General features: G+C 37.1%; 1 protein-coding gene across 8 annotated transcripts in view; it reads right to left on the bottom strand.

The window, feature by feature from the left end:
- The window catches only part of rabl6a (RAB, member RAS oncogene family-like 6a), a 102,099-nt gene that overhangs the window by 68,858 nt on the left and 13,276 nt on the right, over window positions 1-19,965 (bottom strand). For all 8 annotated transcript variants that reach the window (XM_058775894.1, XM_058775893.1, XM_058775892.1 and 5 more), the window contains 6 exons: window positions 17,883-17,986; window positions 16,679-17,040; window positions 11,359-11,521; window positions 10,064-10,267; window positions 6,921-7,170; window positions 5,486-5,672 (listed from right to left, as the gene is read on the bottom strand). In XM_058775894.1, the coding sequence (XP_058631877.1) occupies window positions 5,486-5,672; window positions 6,921-7,170; window positions 10,064-10,267; window positions 11,359-11,521; window positions 16,679-17,040; window positions 17,883-17,986 (1,270 nt within the window). The remainder of the gene's footprint in view (window positions 1-5,485; window positions 5,673-6,920; window positions 7,171-10,063; window positions 10,268-11,358; window positions 11,522-16,678; window positions 17,041-17,882; window positions 17,987-19,965) is intronic.

The following is a 19,965-nucleotide window of genomic DNA, read 5'->3' as shown; positions in this document are numbered from 1 at the left end:
GCTAGAGCAGTGAAAATTACCATTTCCACCATCAGGGCAATAATTAAGAATTTCCAATCAACATAAAATGTTACGAAACTGCCTGGAAGAGGACGTGTGTCTATATCATCCTAATGCACGGTGAGAAGGAGAGTTTGAGTGGCTAAAGACTCTCCAAGGACAACAGCTGGAGAATTGCAGAAAATAGTTGAGTCTCGGGGTCAGAAAACCTTAAAAAAAATAAATTGTCAAACAGCACCTACATCAGCACATGTTGTTTGGGAGAGTTTCAAGAAAAATTCTCCTCGCTCATCCAAAAACAAACTCCAGCATATTCAGTTACCAGACACGACTTGAACTTCAAATGGGACTGACTTCTATGGTCACATGAAACTAAAAAATGAGCTTTTTAGCAGCAAACACTCAAGATGGGTTTGATGAACACAGGGATAAAAAGTAACCCATGTGTGCAATAAAATATACTGCTGTATTTTTGATGTTGTGGGTCTATATTTCTGCAGGAGGTCTTGGACATCTTGTTTAGACACATGGCATCATGGATTCTATCAAATACCAACAGATAAAAAAAAATCAATAAAGGCATCTTTACACAGCCGATTTAGGCTGCTCTAAAGCGGGTCTGTGTCTGCTCAGAATTCAGTGTAAAGACGCAATGCCGCATAAAAGCAGACCTAAAATACGCCGGGTCTGACCCACCTCAGTCCCTAGTTTCAAATACGACGCAAAGCTGTTTTGATTCAGTGAAAATGAAACAGTGTCGTTGTCATGACAACCCAAAGGACGCCTGTCTGTTCGAGCCAAAAACACCGCTAGCTCCATTTGTTTTAGCTAACATTAATTTTAAAAAAAAGTGTCTACTAATAGGGGAAACAACTGGTCCGACAAAGAAATAAAGGAGCTTCTTTTAATAAGAGCAGAGGAGGAAATTACCCGGCAAATTGACGGAACTGTAAGAGACAGCAATGTATACTGTACTATTGCTGAGAGGCTTCGACTTTGCGGTGTGCAGAGAGATAAGAAGCAGGCTACGGCTAAGCTCAAAAGTCTGAAAAGTGTTTACCTAAAAACAAAAGACCACAACAACACGAGTGGCGTGACTGCAAAGTCATTCGCTTATTATGATCTGTGTGATAATATCTGGGGACATCGTCCCTGTGCTTTGCCGGTAAATGCTGTTGGATGCTTGACACAGACAGAGGAAAGAGCGCAATCTCCAACTGACAGCGCCACCGAAGATGGAGATGAAGAAGACATAAGTCCGCCAACAAGGAGTAAGTTTTCCGATTTCAGTCTCTTATTATAGATGAACATTGCAATATATCATAAATGGATAGTTTTAAAATGACTACAATTATAGGCTACTATTTTCTTTCACTGTCACTCCAACAAGTTCATATTCACATGTATATCTGCGCGATGCAGGCCTAAAATAAATTATTCTAAAACCATGTGTATTCATATAAGTTAAGTTAAGTCGTGACGTATTGTCAAGTATGGTGACCCATACTCGAAATGGTGCTCTGCATTTAACCCATCCAAGTGCACACACACAGCAGTGAGTAGTGAACAAGTGCACACACACACACACACACACACACACACACACACACACACACAGTGAACACACACCCGGAGCAGTGGGCAGCCTTGCTTCAACCAGCAACCTTCAGGTTACAAGCCCGACTCCCTAACCATTAGGCCACGACTACCCCCTATATATAATTGTAGCCTATTTATTTACAACTGGACAAATAAACACAAATCTGGGAAAATTTGAAATTCTCAGTTGTTTCCACTGAATTACATTAGCTCAATACATTAATGTATGAATGCTGAGTAAATTTCCACGTGCTTTCTTTTGATGAACCCCATTATTAATTATATAAACAGCATTGATTCTGAACGTGTTTCGAATCAAAAAGATAATTTATTATGCATGTGACGTTTAGTCAAATCCTAACTTCCTAATTTTTTTCTTCTCATCTACAGGTACACCAGAAATGACAAGCCATCCCCCTGCGAAAAAAGAAAAATGTCTAAGGCAGACCATGCTCAGGCAATGAGTGCTGCATTCCTAAATCACCTCAACGAGTCAGAGGAAAAGTTCTTTGCCAGAGAGGAGCAACTACTGCAAATGCAGAGGGAGTGGGAGAAGGAGGCAGAACTTCAGCACAGACAAACAGTGTTGGAAATTACCAGGGAGATGCGGGCAATGCAACAGGATGCTGTTAGTCAGTTTGGCAACATCTTAGCAAGTATAATTCCTCCACATGGTGCCCAGTCAACCGTTCGTCAGCCCTTTAACTCACCAATGGAGGTCTGGAACATCATCAGTTCATGTTGCCTCACGAGATGCTGCACCATCCACAGTGCCACACAGTTATAGTGATGAGGAGGAGCCTTATGAAAGGGTGATGTCCTACTTATAAAACCTTGATGGTGACTAGGCTTGTAATGCAGGTATTTGACTTGATTTATGCATATTCTCATTTCAATTTTTTAATCCCGTATAACTAAGTTCTGAAGCCTGAAATGTTAAAGCATGTAAAAAATGAGTACTGTTCATCAACAAATGAATGTTTGAATGAATTTATTAATTATTAATTATATTATTTATTTAATAGCTTTAAAATGATTTATGTATTTATAGAATGTTGTAATTATTTTTCTGTATTATTTATTGTTCTGTGACTAAAACCCCATACTTGTAGTAGCCTATTTGTTCAATTGTTCAGACTTCTGTTCTATTGTAGTTGTCTGTATTAATCTGTTTTATATATATAAAAAAAAAGTAACAGAACAAAACAAATGTAACAATTACATTAAAAACATTTTCTCTGAATTCATTAATGCCACATGTTTACAATTTTTGTTGCAAACGTTTAAAGTTTTACAGGTTACATTAATACAGCAACTAGTTCCTGCAAACAATGGTCAGCAAGGCATCACGAATGGAAACAGCAGATGCACTGTCATCCCTGTTGTCAACAACAGGTCTTTCCACGCATTCTTGGGGACATGCCCAGTTGTCCAGGTATTGCTCACGGTGGAATTCACAGAAATTATGCAGAACGCAGCAGGCCAGCACTACATCTGACACAGTGTCAATGTTAATGTCATTTCTCTTCAGTAAGCATCTCCACCTTCCTTTAAGGCGTCCAAATGCATTCTCCACAACTATCCTTGCCGAGCTCAACCGATGGTTGAAGTGTCGCTTTTCTTGGCTGAGTGTAACACTGTTAGGGAATGCTTTGATCAGCCATTTTTTCAAGGGATAGGCCGGGTCACCGATTACATGTAGAGTAATCTCCAAGCCATTAATGTGCCCTGAGTGCTAAAGCAAACAAATAAATAAAAAATAATATAGTATTTAATGGATGGTTCAATGTTCAAAGATGTTGTTTGACTATTACAGTATACGGGTAGATGAATTACAGGAACGAACATTTATGGGCTTTGAAACATGAATATTAAATATAAATCATTCTAGCAAATAATTAAGACAGATAATGTGTGCTCCATTCTAGCCTATAGTTCCAAAATTGTCACAGACTATTTTACAAGCACTTCTCTCACCTCTCTTGCATAAAGAAAACCACCCTGTCGATGCTCAGCAAGACAATAAATATCAGAATTTGCCAGTACCCTAGCATCATGTGTCCTTCCAGGCCACCCAACGTAAACATCTGTGAAACTAAATGCAGCAAATTGTGATTAGTTGCCTAAATAATTAATTAACAAAAGGAAAGAAAACTGTCTGTATAGATACTTGCCACATTTTGTGATCTACTACGCCTTGTAGGATTATTGAATGCCAGCCTTTGTGATTATGATAGTCTGCGGGGTTTTCTCTCGGTGATATGATTGGGATGTGTGTACCGTAAATAGCACCCACGCAAAAAGGCATTCCTCGACTGGCAAAACCAGATAATGCGTGTTCAAGTTCAGGGCCATATGGAAGATGAATGTATTTTCTGAGCATTAATCGGCAAACTTCACGAATGAGTTCACACAATGTCGCCTCGCTGATGCCGAACAATTCAACCACAGTCCTGTACTCACAGGGTGTAGCAAACCACCAAATCACAGGTGGCAAGTCGTCGTCTGTAATCAATTGGCTTTCGCCAGTTTGTAACCTGCTTTTGTAGAGCTGGTTTGAGTTCATTAGCCAAGGACATAAAAGTCTCTCGACTCATTCTAAAATTCTTAACCCAATCAGTATCACTGTAATTGTGTACCGTTACATTCCAAAAAACATCTCCTTGCGGACGACATTTCATCCACACACGACGGTCTGGCGACATCTGCTGTCTCCCCTGGAGAGCTAACGCTAGAATCAATTTTTGTTTGTTGTGTCTGCGCCTGAGTGACTTTCTGGCTCTTTGAAACAAATTTCAACATCGTGCGGCGATGTTCCAGATGCAGTAATTCATAATTTCTTTTAAGTGTTTTTTCCAGTTGGAACAATTTTGCTAAGAAAAAGAAAATTACTGTTAATACCACAGAAGCTAACATTGTGACAAACTGTCCAGCGCACGATACACTGTAGCACGCGCAGGAAATTTAAATTTAATGTCGTTACATTTTAAAATGTCATGTTTTTATTTATTTCGTGTTTTATATTTTTTGTTCTTTTTTATATTTGTTATTTAATTTTATAGCATTTTTTTTTGTTAAAACAAATTTTCAAATTGTAGTTATTTTAAAAGGTATAGGTTTCCCACAATTTTAATTCCTGTGTAAATGCATTTATGCCGCTTCAGAACAGCATTAAACGGTCTGTGTAAAAGCACATTTGCGTGGTTTTATGCCGCTTCAGATTTGGTTTCTGTGCCGCCTTTACTGTGTAAAGATGCCTTAAATGACTGACTCTGTTAGAAATCTTATAATGGGCCATGTTTGGATCTTCCAACCGTATAATAATCCAAACACAAACCTCAAAAACAACACAAAAATGGGTCACTGAGCACAAAACCAAGCGTCTGCTGGCCATTCCAGTCCTCTGACCTGAACCCTGTAGAAAATAAGTGGTGAACTGAAGAGAAGAAGCACCGACATGGAGCTGGGAATCTAAAGGGTCAGGAGTGATTCTGGATGAAGGAATGGTCTCTGATCTCTTGTCAGGTGTTCTCTAACCTCATCAGGTATTATAGGAGAACATTTAGAGCTGTTAAACTGGCAAACGGAGATTTCAAAAAGTATTGAATAAAAGGGTGCCGTTAATTGTGGCCAACGTGTATTAGAGAAAAACATTTATTTCATAATGATATTTCCCCCAATTTAAATTCTTATTATCCAATGAAAGGTTAGATTTTTGTGAATTTTTTAAATAAAATATCAAAAGGATTAACAATGCAGATTAATTTTCACAGCCTTCTTTGATCATATTTACCAAGGGTGCCAATATTTTTGGCCATGACTGTGTGTGTGTGTGTCTGTGTCTATATATATATACACACACACACACGTTATTTACTGAACATACCTTCCTGGTCTTCACTGCTGTCTTTACTCTTAGGTGTCGTCTCTTCAAATCCCAGGCCAAACAGGTCAATGTCACTGTTGAGGGTCTTAAATGAGGGGGCAGCAGGTTTGGGGGGCTCTGGGAGTCCAGCTAACACAAACCCATCATCCGACCGGTCAGATAAGTCATCTCGTGCAGAAAAAGTGCCCTACGCAAAATAGATGAAGCATAAAATAGGAGACTGAGCAGGAATTATTTGGTGGCAAAGTACTTATTTAATATCTAAATGGTCTTTCGTGGGCTTTTCTTATAGAGTGCATATATTAGATGGTTTATATTTCTTTGAGAACAAAAATCATACAACATTTTCATTACTTGAAGTAAAACAATAGAAAAACACAAATAAAAAATAAGTTTATGTCAGCTATTTGCCAAGGCAACATTTCTCATTTCTCAAGTTAACGTACCAAAACTACGACGGCGTTTTAGTGCCTCGTTAAAAATTAAAAAATCTAAGATTACGAGATTAAAGTCGTAATATTTCGAGAATAAAGTCGAAACTAGGAGAATAGTTGAAAGCTGAGACTTTGTTTTATATTAAAAGCACTAAAAGCACAAAGCTTAAGCTATTGCTATTGTGTGGCTGGCGCACTACAAATAATGAATGCAGTGGAAGACATGAAATATTATTTCCAAGCATACTGTCCCCGCGAGTATGACACATGGTATGATTTCTGCTAATAATCCCACATAGCTATATTTGTAGTGTATTAAAAAAAGGGTTAAATAAGAGAGCTACAGTGCCCCCCAAAGGAATATCGATTGAGTGTGTGAGCTGATGTTAAGATAAACAGTTGTTCCTGTTCTGTTAATAAATATCATATTCTTGATATTAAGATGTTCCTGAGTCCTTAAAATTGACATCCCAGTAAGATGATGCGGCCGCTCGGACGCAACAATATTCAAATCAATTCCGGTGGCCCAGCAACTTCTCCCGGTGCTCTCAACGCGGGCAATTTGCATGCGCGATATAGGCTATATACTCTCAAAATATTATAACTTTAATTTCTACGATTTAAATGATCGAAACATTTCGACTTTATTCTCGTAATATTACGACTTTAATCTCGTAATCTTAGATTTTTTTTATTTTTTAACGAGGCACTAAAACGCCGTCGTACAAAACAACTAAAACTTAATAAATTACAAATAAATAACTAAAATAAAAAAAATAAAAAATTAATGAGATTAAAACTACTAAAACTTTCCCTAAGATTAAAATGAAAACAGAAAATGTGAAGAAAAAAAAAAATAAAAAAAAAAAATAACTAATTCAACATTAACAAAAAATATACTTAAGACTAACTGTGGAATAGCAGGCTGTGGCTTAAGATTTCATCAGTTGATCACTTAGTCATAAGCAACAATAATCAAGAGCCTGGAAATGGGTTTCTACCTTCTTGATCTTGGGTCCGTCAAACTCTTCGTTCTCAAAATCAGGGTAGTCCATGACAAATGAAAGCATCTGCTGAGCGACTGGAGCCTCTTGGTCTTGGTCTTGGTCTGAATCCGAGTCGGCCTCAACAGCGCCTCCTGTCTTCAGACCTTGTCGCTGCACTGCAGGTCCTGCTGTAGTTTTCAGGCTTTGAGGTCTCTCAGCTGGTTTCGACTTGGTTTGCAGCTGTTTGACAGAATTCACTGTAGATCTAGAATTGAAAGTCAGATTCCACAGAAAATATGAGGAAACAACATCTTGACTCCAAATAATTATTCATTAAATCCGAGATCTATCCATCTATCTATCTATCTATCTATTTGTTTGTCCAGCCATATATCCGTCTATCCCCCAATCATCCATCTAGTATCTATCTCTCTCTCTCTATATATCTATCTATCAATCTCTCCGTCCATCCATCTCTCTCTATAGCTCTCTATCTATCTATTTATCTATCTACAGGGCTCGAAATTAACTTTTTTACTTGGTAGCACTGGTGCTCCCAACTTTAAAAAGTTAGGAGCACCAGCAAAAATTTAAGAGCACTCACCAAAAATTAATGAGCACCACAAATTATATATTAACAGATTCCATCTTTACATTCTTAACTTTAATGCAGATTGGTTAATATATTAGCTGTCAATCACTCAGTCACTGCTTTCCGCTGTCAGGTGACAGGGAGCTATAACTACCACGAGAAATGCAGAGGGCTGAAGAAGAGAGAAAATGAAAAGAAACACTGACAGATTTCTTTCGTAAAGCACCTAAGTCAATCTGAGTTTGGTTAAACACAGAGAGAGAGCTCCTCTTTGGTGAGGGTTAGGATGGTGTATGCCGTGTAAAATTTTACATTCAGCTCTGCCAATTGCGCAGAACAGCTGGAAGCTAGGGGTGTGCAATATAGACAAAAACTAATATCTCGATATTTTTTTTCGATAACGAGAATTAGATGATATTTTGCTTGTGTTATTGTGCTGGTAGTCTTAAGGACTACCGTGGACAGCTGATTTTGATATTCTTCATATTCCGTGTGGTGGTCAGTTCACAGCAGTGATAGAAATTAATCTTTTCCAATAAATTTAAATAGATTTTTTACCTTTTATGGTCATTTTCACAATTAAGCCATTTCTTCTGCATCATCATTTGAGTCAAATTCTTACATTTAATCAGTCAGTTAGAATAAGACGTTTGGGCTGTTATCAAGCAAATGAAATCAGTATCAACAAAATTCATCTTTGAATTTGAATTTTGAATTTCTGAAGTGGCATTTAGATGCACTTACACCCTGCTTAATGCAGGACATGAATGCATTTAACCTGCAGTTACACATGCATATATAATGTTTTAATACCGTAAACATAAAACATTGAATACTGATATTTGAAATTATTTTTAAAAATGAAAAGATACTTTAAATGTGAAATTACAATCACCAGTAGGTGGCATCAAGTCACTGTTAATAAGTGAGTCACTGCGATTGAACCGAATCATTTAAACGGTTGATTCATTCAGGAACGAAACGAAACACCGTCGTCATGTGACACACAGCAGCCACAACAGCACATGTTTTATTTATTTTTTCCTTTTTATTTGAAACATTCCCAAACGCATTAACTATATCATGAAATATCTTGATTCTCACCTTTATGTTATTTGATCTAGTGGGCGATGGTCAAAGTAACCTAATAATGTAATCTATTAACCATGCATAAAAACCTGTTTGTTTACTTAATTAACAGATATGGGGGGTGTCATGCCATAACATATTTTAATACGACTGACTTTATATTTAATCATAACACTTTCATTGTACAGAAAGAGAGCAAAGAACATTTACATTATCAAAGAACATTTTTAATGACAGTCTAGAGTTCAAGCACTCTCAAAAACTCCCATTAAAATCACTGAAGCGGTTTACACTATGAAATTAATATCTTACTTACATATTCGTACACACATTTGCACTTCGTTGTTTCTGAAAAGAGAATTCGCCAGGAATAGGTATTCAGTCAGTCAGCGAGCGAGTGAAGAAAACACCGGCATTTTAGAGATGACGCATCTGAACGCCTCTGATTGGTCATTGCATTCATAAGCTCAAGAGAATCGTGTGTGATTGGTTATAATGCAGCGCTGTAAAAACACGTCTGTCTCTGGCTCAGCGCCAGCCAGCGAACGCAGATTTGTATTTAGCAGCTGATGATATGACGCACTGAACGTTCTAATCACGCCGGTGTGATTGTATTAAATTTTTTTTTTTTTTTTTTTGTCTTCTGGAAGCTGCATTCAAAATCCACTTGGCTCAAAAATCTGAGGGGGCACGTGCAACCATTCAACCATTCTCTCCGAAAACTGTACGCCTTCTTTTCGGCTGCTGGGTCAACATTCACCACATGATCGTTATCACCAGCACCATTATTTGTAACTTTAGGTGGTTTGCAAAAGAAATCTGTCAGTGTTTCCTTTAATTTTCTCTCTTCTTCAGCCCTTTGCATTTCCCGTGGTAGTTAGCTCCCTGACAGCGAAAAGCAGTGACTGAGTGATTGGCAGCTAATATTAACCAATCTAAAATCTGCATTAAATTTAAGAACGTAAAGATGAAGTTATGTAACGTTTGACAGAACGGCAGACCGGTCACCGTATCAGCACACAGAAGGCACATAACTGTGAACGTTTTCAGAGAAATGAAAATGGGTTGCACTACAACAATTATATGCACTCGCATACATGCGCCCAAATATATTAAATTATAGATTAAATATAGAATTATACAGATTAAATTATGGGAGCAAAATGGTCACAATTTCAAGCCTTGATCTATGGAAATCACTTGTGCCAAGGTGGCATTAATTGAAAAAATAATATCAAGAAATGAAAATTGTCTGTGCCTTCATTAAGAGTGATTTAATTAAAGTAAATTAAACAAGTCTCTCTCTGCTGATGGAATTATTTCTATTTCGGAAGCTCATCAACGGTGAGGGAAATTAATTAAAAACATACAACAAATTTTCAGGAAATTGTGGTCAGGTCTCAACACGTCTGCATCTCACTGAAGCCTTTCTATTAAAAGTATGATGTATTTGACACATCTGCATGCGGCTTCTTACCCCTTTGACTTTGGGCCCGAGCCGATGCCTTTGTGCCGGGCAGCAGAGGGCAGAGATGAATCTTCCTCCTCTTCATCACTCGTGAGGGTGACGCTCATGCTCGGGACTGCCGCTTTAACGGCAGGCTTGGACAGCGCTCTATCATCCAGATCTAAATCATCCTGGAAGCCGGAGACCAGAGGATTTCCCCGTCCCTCTCCATCACTGAGGAAAAGACAGGAGAGCTCTCATGAGTTTAACATCAGATTAAATTTAAACTCATTTACTTTCTCAATAAATGCCCCTGCTCTTTTGCTGTGATCAATGCATCAGTCCTTAGTGTAAAATAAAAATGTCTTGGTGCAGAATTTCAGCCACTACGAGCCAGTCCCACAATGAGCTTTCCTTAGGACGTGGCATTTCTGTGTCTGTAGCTTTAAATGCTAATGAGGAGGAGAGAGGCGGGGCAAGGTGGAGGGTGGGTGTGTGGCCTTAACCAGCTTGCGCTACCATGCGCTGATGTTGACAGTGGATGTATCGCAATGGCTCGTAGACACACAGTTCTTCAAGCTTTTCAGTTTGACCCAGAATCTGATCCGGATGGAGAAGCACCGGATGAAGAAGTTGCAACTCAGCGGCTACAGCAGGACGTCTCGAATGGTTAGTTTAAAATATTGTGTCTTGATACGGTACTTTAGTTGGTTTGTTTATGTATGCTGTTACAGTTATTATCATGTAGCTAATGCTAGCCATAGGCTCGGATGAAGGAGCTAAAAAAAATACTTTGTTGTTCATTTGTACATAGAAAAAACACTGAGCAACTGCCATGCTTCGCTCTTTTGCAAGCCATGATGTCTCTCGAGGAAAAAAAAAATATTGCGCTCGCCTCGCACGTAGCTCATTTTCTCATGGGCGGGCAAAGCAGAGAAAGGGGAGGTAACCTTTCCCCATATGACGACATAAAGGGAAGATTCCAGATTGGGCCATCTGAGCTTTCATTTTCTCAAAGGCGAAGCAGGATACCCAGGGCTCGGTTTACACCTATCGCCATTTCTAGCCACTGGGGGACCATAGGCAGGCTAGGGGAACTCATATTAATGTTAAAAAACCTCATAAAGTCAAATTTTCATGCCATGGGCATTTTTTTTTCTAAAAAAAAAAAAAAAACTCATTCTGAGGCAGAAAAATCATGTTGATCTGAGCAAATGAAAAATCCCATCTGTAATCCTTGCTGAAATTACTACAGTAATACTCAGACAAGCTGGAGGGATGATTTTTTTGCTTTTAGAAACAAACTGCATGTCATCACAGCTCACCTATCACTGTCCAGGATGGGAGCTGATGCTGGAGGTTTGTTCTTTGATTTAACTGCTGTTCCACCATCTTCCAGAAAGGTCCGGTCCAGGCCCACCTCCGGCACAAAGTCATCCACATTCCGCACCTTTCCAGAGGGCTTCGGGTCTTCAGAGCCTGTAGATTCTGATGAAGATAAAAGACCAGAAAAGGGTTTAAAATGAATGCATGCAATAAGTCAACTGCTTTTCTAGCTACATGGCAACAGGGCAACAGGTCAACATTTACACATTTACACATTTTAACAAAATGTATGTTTATTGAAATCATATTAATTGTGTGAAGTAATGGCGAGATGCACAAATTGTTACGCACCTGCAAAGACCAGATATTTAAACCATATTTACAACTAAAACATATTTGACCGTTATAGATTTTTCATGTTATTAAACTTTTATTATTAATTATTATTTAAAAAACAGTTAATATAAATGTAATGTTATTAGTTTAATCTGTCTTTACACCTCAAGCATCAAAAGAAAAATATTTAATGAAACCGAATATATTTTTAAAATTGCATTAATAAAAAAAAATGCAAGAATGATGTTACACAACTGCAAACATACTTGCCCATTACGGAATTACAGAATTTTCCTGTTATAAAATTCTATTATACATTTATTATTAATTATTATAATTATTCTAAAAAAGGTTAATGTAATCAGAACATAATTTGTTAAATCTGACAATACACCTCAAGCATAAAAATTGTAAACAATTTTCAAAAAGACATTCAGAATTCCGGCATTGTTTGTCATTAATTTTATGACAATCAGACTCATTTGCTCAACAAATTCTCATTAAAAATCTTATTCTATTAATGTAATACAGTAATAAAAAAATCAGACTGATTATTTTGATTAAATAAAATAAAGCAATACAACATTCAGTACAACAGTACAAGTAATTATTTTTTAATAATACTACAAACTCACAAAAAAGTGAAATGTCCAGGGCTGCGTTTCCCAAAAGCATCAAGCCTAAGTTGATCGTGGCTCCGTTGGTGGCAATGGGTCTACGATGTACTTAGGCTTAGGATGCTTTTGGGAAACACAGCACAGTTTAGGTCCTAAAATTTCACCAAAACACATGAAGCGTAGTATGGAAATTAATATATGAATATATCTAAAACCTGGACCATCTGTGATGCTTAATGAATGATTAATGATCATTTATGATATTGCAGCATCTTTAATGCCAGTTCAGACATATGGCAAATTGGATCCAGCATTGCCCAGAACAAAAGGGAAATTTTATGAAAAAAACCCCCCAAAAAATAAATGAAGAAAGCTAAATATTTGCACATGGTTTTTTGAATATAAAACGTAACGCAACTTGATGATAGCCATTTGACACACTTTCTTTTTCTATGTGTTGACAGGAAGTGCATTAGCGTCCTTCTGATTGGCCCCCTCCCCCAGGATCTGCAATGCAGCAGCAGATGCACTGGTGCAGAGCTGCGCGTGTGTTTGTCAGTCCACTGGTCTCTGTAATGACTGTGCAGCGGCGGCTCCAGAGTTGCCAGATAATATTTCATTGGTATTCAGTATATAAGGCAATGAATGTAGTCCCTGTATGACAGCCCCTCTTTACTACAGTTCATAAAGTCAGATTAGCAAACCTACACACACACACTAGGGCAACTGTGTAACTTAAATGTTGTAAAGGCCTACAGAGTTTGCCTCACCTCAAGGTACGTTATGTATGTAATAGAGCATTCAAGTCCTCCTGGGTATTTCATTTTTACGAGTTGGTAAGCTGTGATTAAGAAATGAGTTCAGGTAATTTTGGTCAGACCAAGAAGGTGATGTTTTTTTTGTTTTTGTTTTTTTAACAAATTATTCAGCAAATTTTTAACTATACTGCCACAAAATGATGAATAAAGAATGTGCATGAGGTGTGTTTTTGCCTTTTCATGTTTTTATTCAATTTATTAAGGTGCTGTAAATCAAATTGTTATATATTCTATCGTAATTGTACAGTACTATCATATTTTGTACAGTACATGCAACTGCAACTTTTCATTATTTGAAATAAACAAACCTAAATAAAGTAAAATAAATAAATAAACTTTAATTAACTTTATTTTAGCTAGTTGCCAAGGCATAATCTCTCATTTCCATTTAGGTTAACCTGAAGTGAAAATAAATAAAACTGAAATTAAAAAGCAATAACTTCATTCAAAACTTTAAAAACATGAATAAAAATGATGAACATGCACAAAACAATTACTCATATTTTAAGTAAAATGAAAACAGTAAATATATATATATATATATATATATATATATATATATATATATATATATATATATATATATATATATATATAAAAATAAATAAATAAAAATATTACAGGGTTTCTGCAGGTTTTAGGAGGTAATTTTAAGACTTTTTAAGACTAAGTAAAGAAATTTAAGGAATAAATTGAATGGAACATGATATGTCAATATGGTCTCTAACAGGGTTATTCCTGGCTCAAAAATGGTTGGTGGTGGGTCATCCATGTGATCTGCAAGCCCATAACTGACAATTCATTTAAAATAAATGCAAAGAAACAGTTTGTGATTTTTGCTAATCCTTTTTATTCATGAAATAAAAACACAAGCACTGCCAGGACAGATTAGAGCCCTGCACGGGCCTCAAATTTAGGCCCTAGCCCGGCCTTGGCCCGAGATGCTCAGGCCCTAGCCCGGCCCGTGTCCGACAGCTTAACAGAATTACCAGCCCGAGTCCGACCCGAGCCCGTCTTTTTTTCCCCCTTCTCCCAAAACGGCTCATGTTTCAGCTATTAAAATAGTTCAGTTTTGTATGTAATGGCAAAGTGATTATATTTTTTTTATTTCCTTTTTTTTTTTTTTGTTATTAAGTTAATTTTGAAAAACGTTTGGAGCATTTTTTGTTTGTTAAACAAGTTATTTCTTTCTTAAAGTAACGACCAAGCGTCCAGCGGCAGACCGGCAGGCTGATCATAGCATTTTTGATCAATTTAGCCTTCTCAAATCATCACGACTTGCCTAAAATAAAATCTATAGATAGGCTATACTAAAACAGTTCAAGCATATAACAATGTTTAAAGGTTAAACCTAGATAAATGTGCGCTGCATCCAAAAGTTTGTGCGGAGAGTGAAAGCTAAAGCGCAGGACATGGAGGCACCAGCGCAATCGATTGCATTTTTTTTTTTTCAATGGAAACAACTTAAAATAGGCCGTAATTTTTGCTCATAAAAGGTAAGAGTAATACATCATTCGGAACTGTAAAGGGTCTACTTCTATTTGTGTGCACTCACAATATCAACAAAACGTCGTGCTTTTAAGAAAACGATACACTTTCTGCAGTCTCGTCTTGAACAGGAGCGCTTCACAAAAATGAACCGAAAGTCAGCGTACATGCCTCACAGACATGATAAATATATAGAAAGCTTTAAATTACTACTTAACGAAATAAATCAAATCGAAAACAAAAACTCATTCATTATAATCATAATCCGTGAAGATGCACTTCTCTCTAAAGGCGCGTCTAATGAGGAGATGAATCCACACTGATGCAACACTGACACAGAAAACACTAGTTTATTAGTAAGTAATTCAAATATCTCCTTACTATTTCCCTCGGACACATTCATGGTAATTACTTTGATGGGGCTTTACAGCAAGCTTTATTGCGTGTATTTGAACGCAGAACAGCTGCGCTGACGGCGCGATCGCTGCTGCTGGTCATTAAACACCATCGAGCCGCTCTTCACAGTCGTGGCACGGTCTCGTGTTGTTTCCACCAGCGAAGCAATTTTTTTCATCACTAATTGATAATAATAATAATAATAATTCCTTACATTTATATAGCGCTTTTCTAAGCACTTGGCTTAGACATTGATGGATGTCTAAAATATAAAAATAAGGAAAAAACTAAAACAGGTGTTGGCCCGGCCCTCGTCTGAACTATGGCGTGAAAATTGGCTCGAAGCCCGGCCCTAGGGACGTAAAAAAGTCGGCCCGGGCCGAAATGCAGGGCTCTAGGACAGATAATTAAAGTGCTTACAACTATTTTACATGTAAACGTCACCATTACCAAAGTATCGTTAGAAAAGATTTAACTAAGTCAAATTTTTTACAATTTACAATTGAATAAAATTAGCAGCTAGTTAACAAAACTTGCTTTGTGCTTGGCTCTGGTTTAACATCACTCCAGTCTAAACTGAATTATTTTATTTTATTATTTTAGGTAACTTACTACACATCGTCATATAAATAACATGAAAATACTGTAGATTATTAAGGCTAGGTCTTAAGGCCAATGCACACAGAGTCCGAAATTTTTGCACGTTAAAAAATAAATACGACTTCACGTTGTGTCAATCACGTTTACACACTGCCTCCGAGACTTTCGTCCGACATAAAAAATTCGGATCAGGTTTGATTTTCTGCGTTTTCGCACCCGTAGCATGCATTTTGATAGGAAACGATGAGGAATACGAAAAAATGCACGTGAAAATTTCGGACTCGGTGTGCAAGGACCTTTACTAACCACTCTTGCTAAATGAGGTAAACACACTTACCATCTAATTTCTGAGGTGTTCTGAGTAAATGATTTATACACTGATTCAGATAGTGAGGTATCATGAATTCAGTGTTGAACAGATCAGTTGTTTTAACCATTCTATAAAATGAATTGGTTCAAAGGAGTTGTTAGGTCGCGAATCGGACATTAGCGGACGTGGACGCTCTCTGCTCTTTCTCTTCCTCAGTTAACATGTGTGCTATCACACATGCAGCAGTCATTTATATCACTCATAAATCACATTAACTGATCAAAAATTCACGCCATGTCTTGAATTGGCAACACTTCAAAGTTGGAAAACACAACCGCCAAAAGTTTCTAAGTCATTTTACAAAAAAGTTTACAAAAAAGATTCTTAAATCAAGATATATTTACTTGAGAAACAAAATGACAGGAGATAAATCTTGTTTTCTGATAAATAAATGTATGATTAAAACGAACAATTAGCTTTCAAGCACAAACTACTTAATTCTGTTCAATTTTACAGAAAACGATGTTATAGCTTCAGTTTTCATCTCAAGTAAATGTATAATGATTTAAGGATGTTTAGGTGTTTGTACTGGAAAACAAAACCGAAAAACTGAGATGCAACATCTAATGCCATGAGATTATGAATTTAAGATTTTCTGCTCCAATTTAAGATCTTGATTTGTTGAGGGGCGAAACCCTTTATCAATAAAAACTATTATATCAACGATACTATAATAGCAGTGTTCTGTACTGACCTGGTTTGTCTGGTGACGCCTCTGCAGTGGACGATCCGAACAGGCGTGAGATGAAGCCTCGTTTCTGGGCAGGAGGAGGTGCGGGTAGCGGTGCCGCGGGCGAAGACTCCAGGGTTTGCGATGGTGTCTGGGGTACATGGGCGGCTGCGGTCTGGGCGGGAGGGTGTGGTATAGATGGCGGCGGTGGAGGGGCGGATTGGGTCTGGAGGGGTACAGGGGCCTGTGGGGTGCTGGGGCTGGAGTTACTGGGGGAGGTGGCACCGGGCAGCACCACAGGGGACTGGGATCCTGAGGACGGGCTCTGGCCATTAGAGGGCGCCGGAGAGCCGTAAGCTTTGCGTGCCTCCATCATCTCAAGAAATCTGGAAAAACAGCAGTGAAATTTGGAAAATGATGGTTGGATGACATTCTTGGCTTAATGAGTGGCTCTTTTTCCAAAATCTTTTTTAGCCAAATCCCTTATACATAAAATATTTACGTGAAGTACCCCCTGATATTGTTAATATTTCAATATTTATGTATAATTAATAAAAATTATTAAATGGTAACAACACAACAAATACAATAATGTTAACAATAACTGTCATTATTATTAAAATGTATAAAACTGTTTTGTTATTAATAATATTAATTATTATTCTACTGTATTATAGAATGCTATTATTGTTATTAATCCTATTATAAAAAATAATATGTTAACAGTAGTGACAACAACAGCAATAATAAAACCAATAATTATTATTGTTTCTTTTATAAAAGAATTAATAATAATAAGGTAATTTTATTAATGAAAAAGACTGAAATATATTACTGTCGTAAATAATAATCTGTAAAATAAAAAAAATATATATATATATACACATACATAAAAATATACATAGAGTATATATTTTGAAAATATTTACATGTATATACACTTATATATTAATATTATTATATTATATATAAATATATTTAATATATAAACATAAAATTTTGATTGTATTTATATATACATAAATATACACAGTACACACTCATATATTACGTAAACAAAAACTTATTTTGGATGTGATTAATCACGATTAATCGTTTGACAGCACTAATATATATATATATATATATATATATATATATATATATATATATATATATATATATATTTATATATATATTTATTATATATATAGTTTATACACTGATATGTGATGAGGTTTACACTCACATGTCATAGTTCTGGTCCTCGGTCTCCTGCTGAACACTGAGCTCTTCTAGCATGGCATCAATGTCAAGCTGATTTGTCTCCAGTTGCCGTAACAGAGTCTCCCTCTGCAAACACAAACACCACATCAAACATACTGTAAACTCACATAAACACTGACCTCATTTTTACTCAAGTAAGCACTTTCCTGCTTTATTATTTCTAAATTAGGAGGAGGACTGGAAATTAATGGGCCTCCAGCTCAACTTTTTCTGAAATACACAGACTAACCAATAACCAGGGGTGCACATAAGTGGTACACAGGTGTAGAGGGCTGCATTGGGTTTGGGCTCCCGCGGGACCCAACGTTTATTTACTTAAGTTAAAGTTATTTCATATTTTGCTTTGGCTTATTTAGCCTACTTAAACTGTTTGTTAACAGTTAAGGTCATTGCACACTGAGTCCGAAATTTTTGCATGCGTTTTTCCGATTTTTCGTATTCCTCATCCTTTCCTATATCAAAATGCATGCGGAAACTCTGATCTCAATTTTTTTTTATGACGAACGAAAGTTTCGGAGGCAGTGTGTGACATAATGTGAGGTTGTATTTATTTTTTAACGTGCGAAAATTTCAGACTCAGTGTGAAATGACCTTTAAACTGTTTGTTTAGTAAATCGTTTGGTGCTTCTGTATCAAGCAGTAGGCTACTTTTAAAAACTGAGGTGCTGCTATTTGTGCTTTTGTTTTAACGGTTAATGTTTTATAACGCTAATAAAAAAAATACCCAATGTTTTTGTCAGGTGTGGTGCTTTGGTTTAGCATTCCTTCATCTTAAAACACAATCATGTTTAAAGCCTACTATTCTGGATGTTAAGTTGAACGAATATTTGTGTAGCCAACATTGTTTACAAGCTCTGAGAGAAAGTCCGCGGGAGCGGGCGGGAGTGGACACAAACATTGCGGGCGTGGGCGGGAGTGGAACACGCAGGTTGCGGGAGCGGGCGGGAGTGGACACAAACATTGCGGGCGTGGGCGGGAGTGGAACACGCAGGTTGCGGGAGCGGGCGGGTGCGGGTTTAAGAAAACAGGCTCTACACAGGTGTGCATGCATGACCAAAATAAAAATTATGGGTAAATAAGTTCAGACCGCTCATTTGCGACAGCTGTTAACGCACAATCACCGTTTTAGATCAACTAACTGTAACACTGTACATGATTTCCATTCGAACCAAATGCATAAATCTAGGCCAGTGGTTCCCAACCTGGGGGGCGCCAGAGTTCACAGCGGGGGCGCGGGAGCAGATATACTTTGAGGTAGGGCTGGGCGATAAAACGATAACTACAATTATAGTGATATAATTTATATTACCTCAATAAAACAAGTTCGATAAACATTCAATGTAATGTTTATGCGGGAAAAGTGGAACAAAACAGCGCTACTCATTTGAACCGCGCCACACGGACCATATCCACTCGGTTCAAACAGCGGCGCAGCGCAGAGCGAGCTGACTAGAGCAGATGTGTTTACTCGCCAATCACGCAACCACTAAACAGCGCTGTGAGATCCAGTGAGAAGCGCTTGAATTCAGCGAAGAACACAAATGACTGGTATAAACTAGTATCAGTCGATATCAGTCAACTGATATAAACTAGTTTAAATCCAGATAAAACAGCGCTGACAAACAGCAGAAAAACATGTGTGCAACGATACAGTCAGATGGCTTTTCAATCTACAAATCGCCATCGTTTACCAGGGATTTACTGTAGTAACATTAACTGCACCATGGTATTGTGGCAGAAATGTGTGGTATTTATATCAAATTTATTATATTAATGTAGATTGTATTAAATGTATTAAAGGAGTAATGGAATGTAATTACACTATATTTGTGATTAAGCTATAGGCTAGTGTTTGTGCATTTATATTAAATGTATTTAGACTACTGTTTTACATACAAATAGGCTACCAAGAAACCATATAGTTGGATTTTTACCACAGTATTGAGGTGCTATGTGTGTGGTTTTAACTCTGGTTATCATGATGTAAATGTATGGAAGAACAATGGTTAATTTGAATAAAACAGTCAGAATTTTTTTTTTACTGA

This window comes from Onychostoma macrolepis, chromosome 05 (assembly GCF_012432095.1).
Source record: "Onychostoma macrolepis isolate SWU-2019 chromosome 05, ASM1243209v1, whole genome shotgun sequence".
Lineage (NCBI taxonomy): Eukaryota > Metazoa > Chordata > Actinopteri > Cypriniformes > Cyprinidae > Onychostoma > Onychostoma macrolepis.
This window is presented reverse-complemented; position numbering and strand designations above follow the sequence as displayed.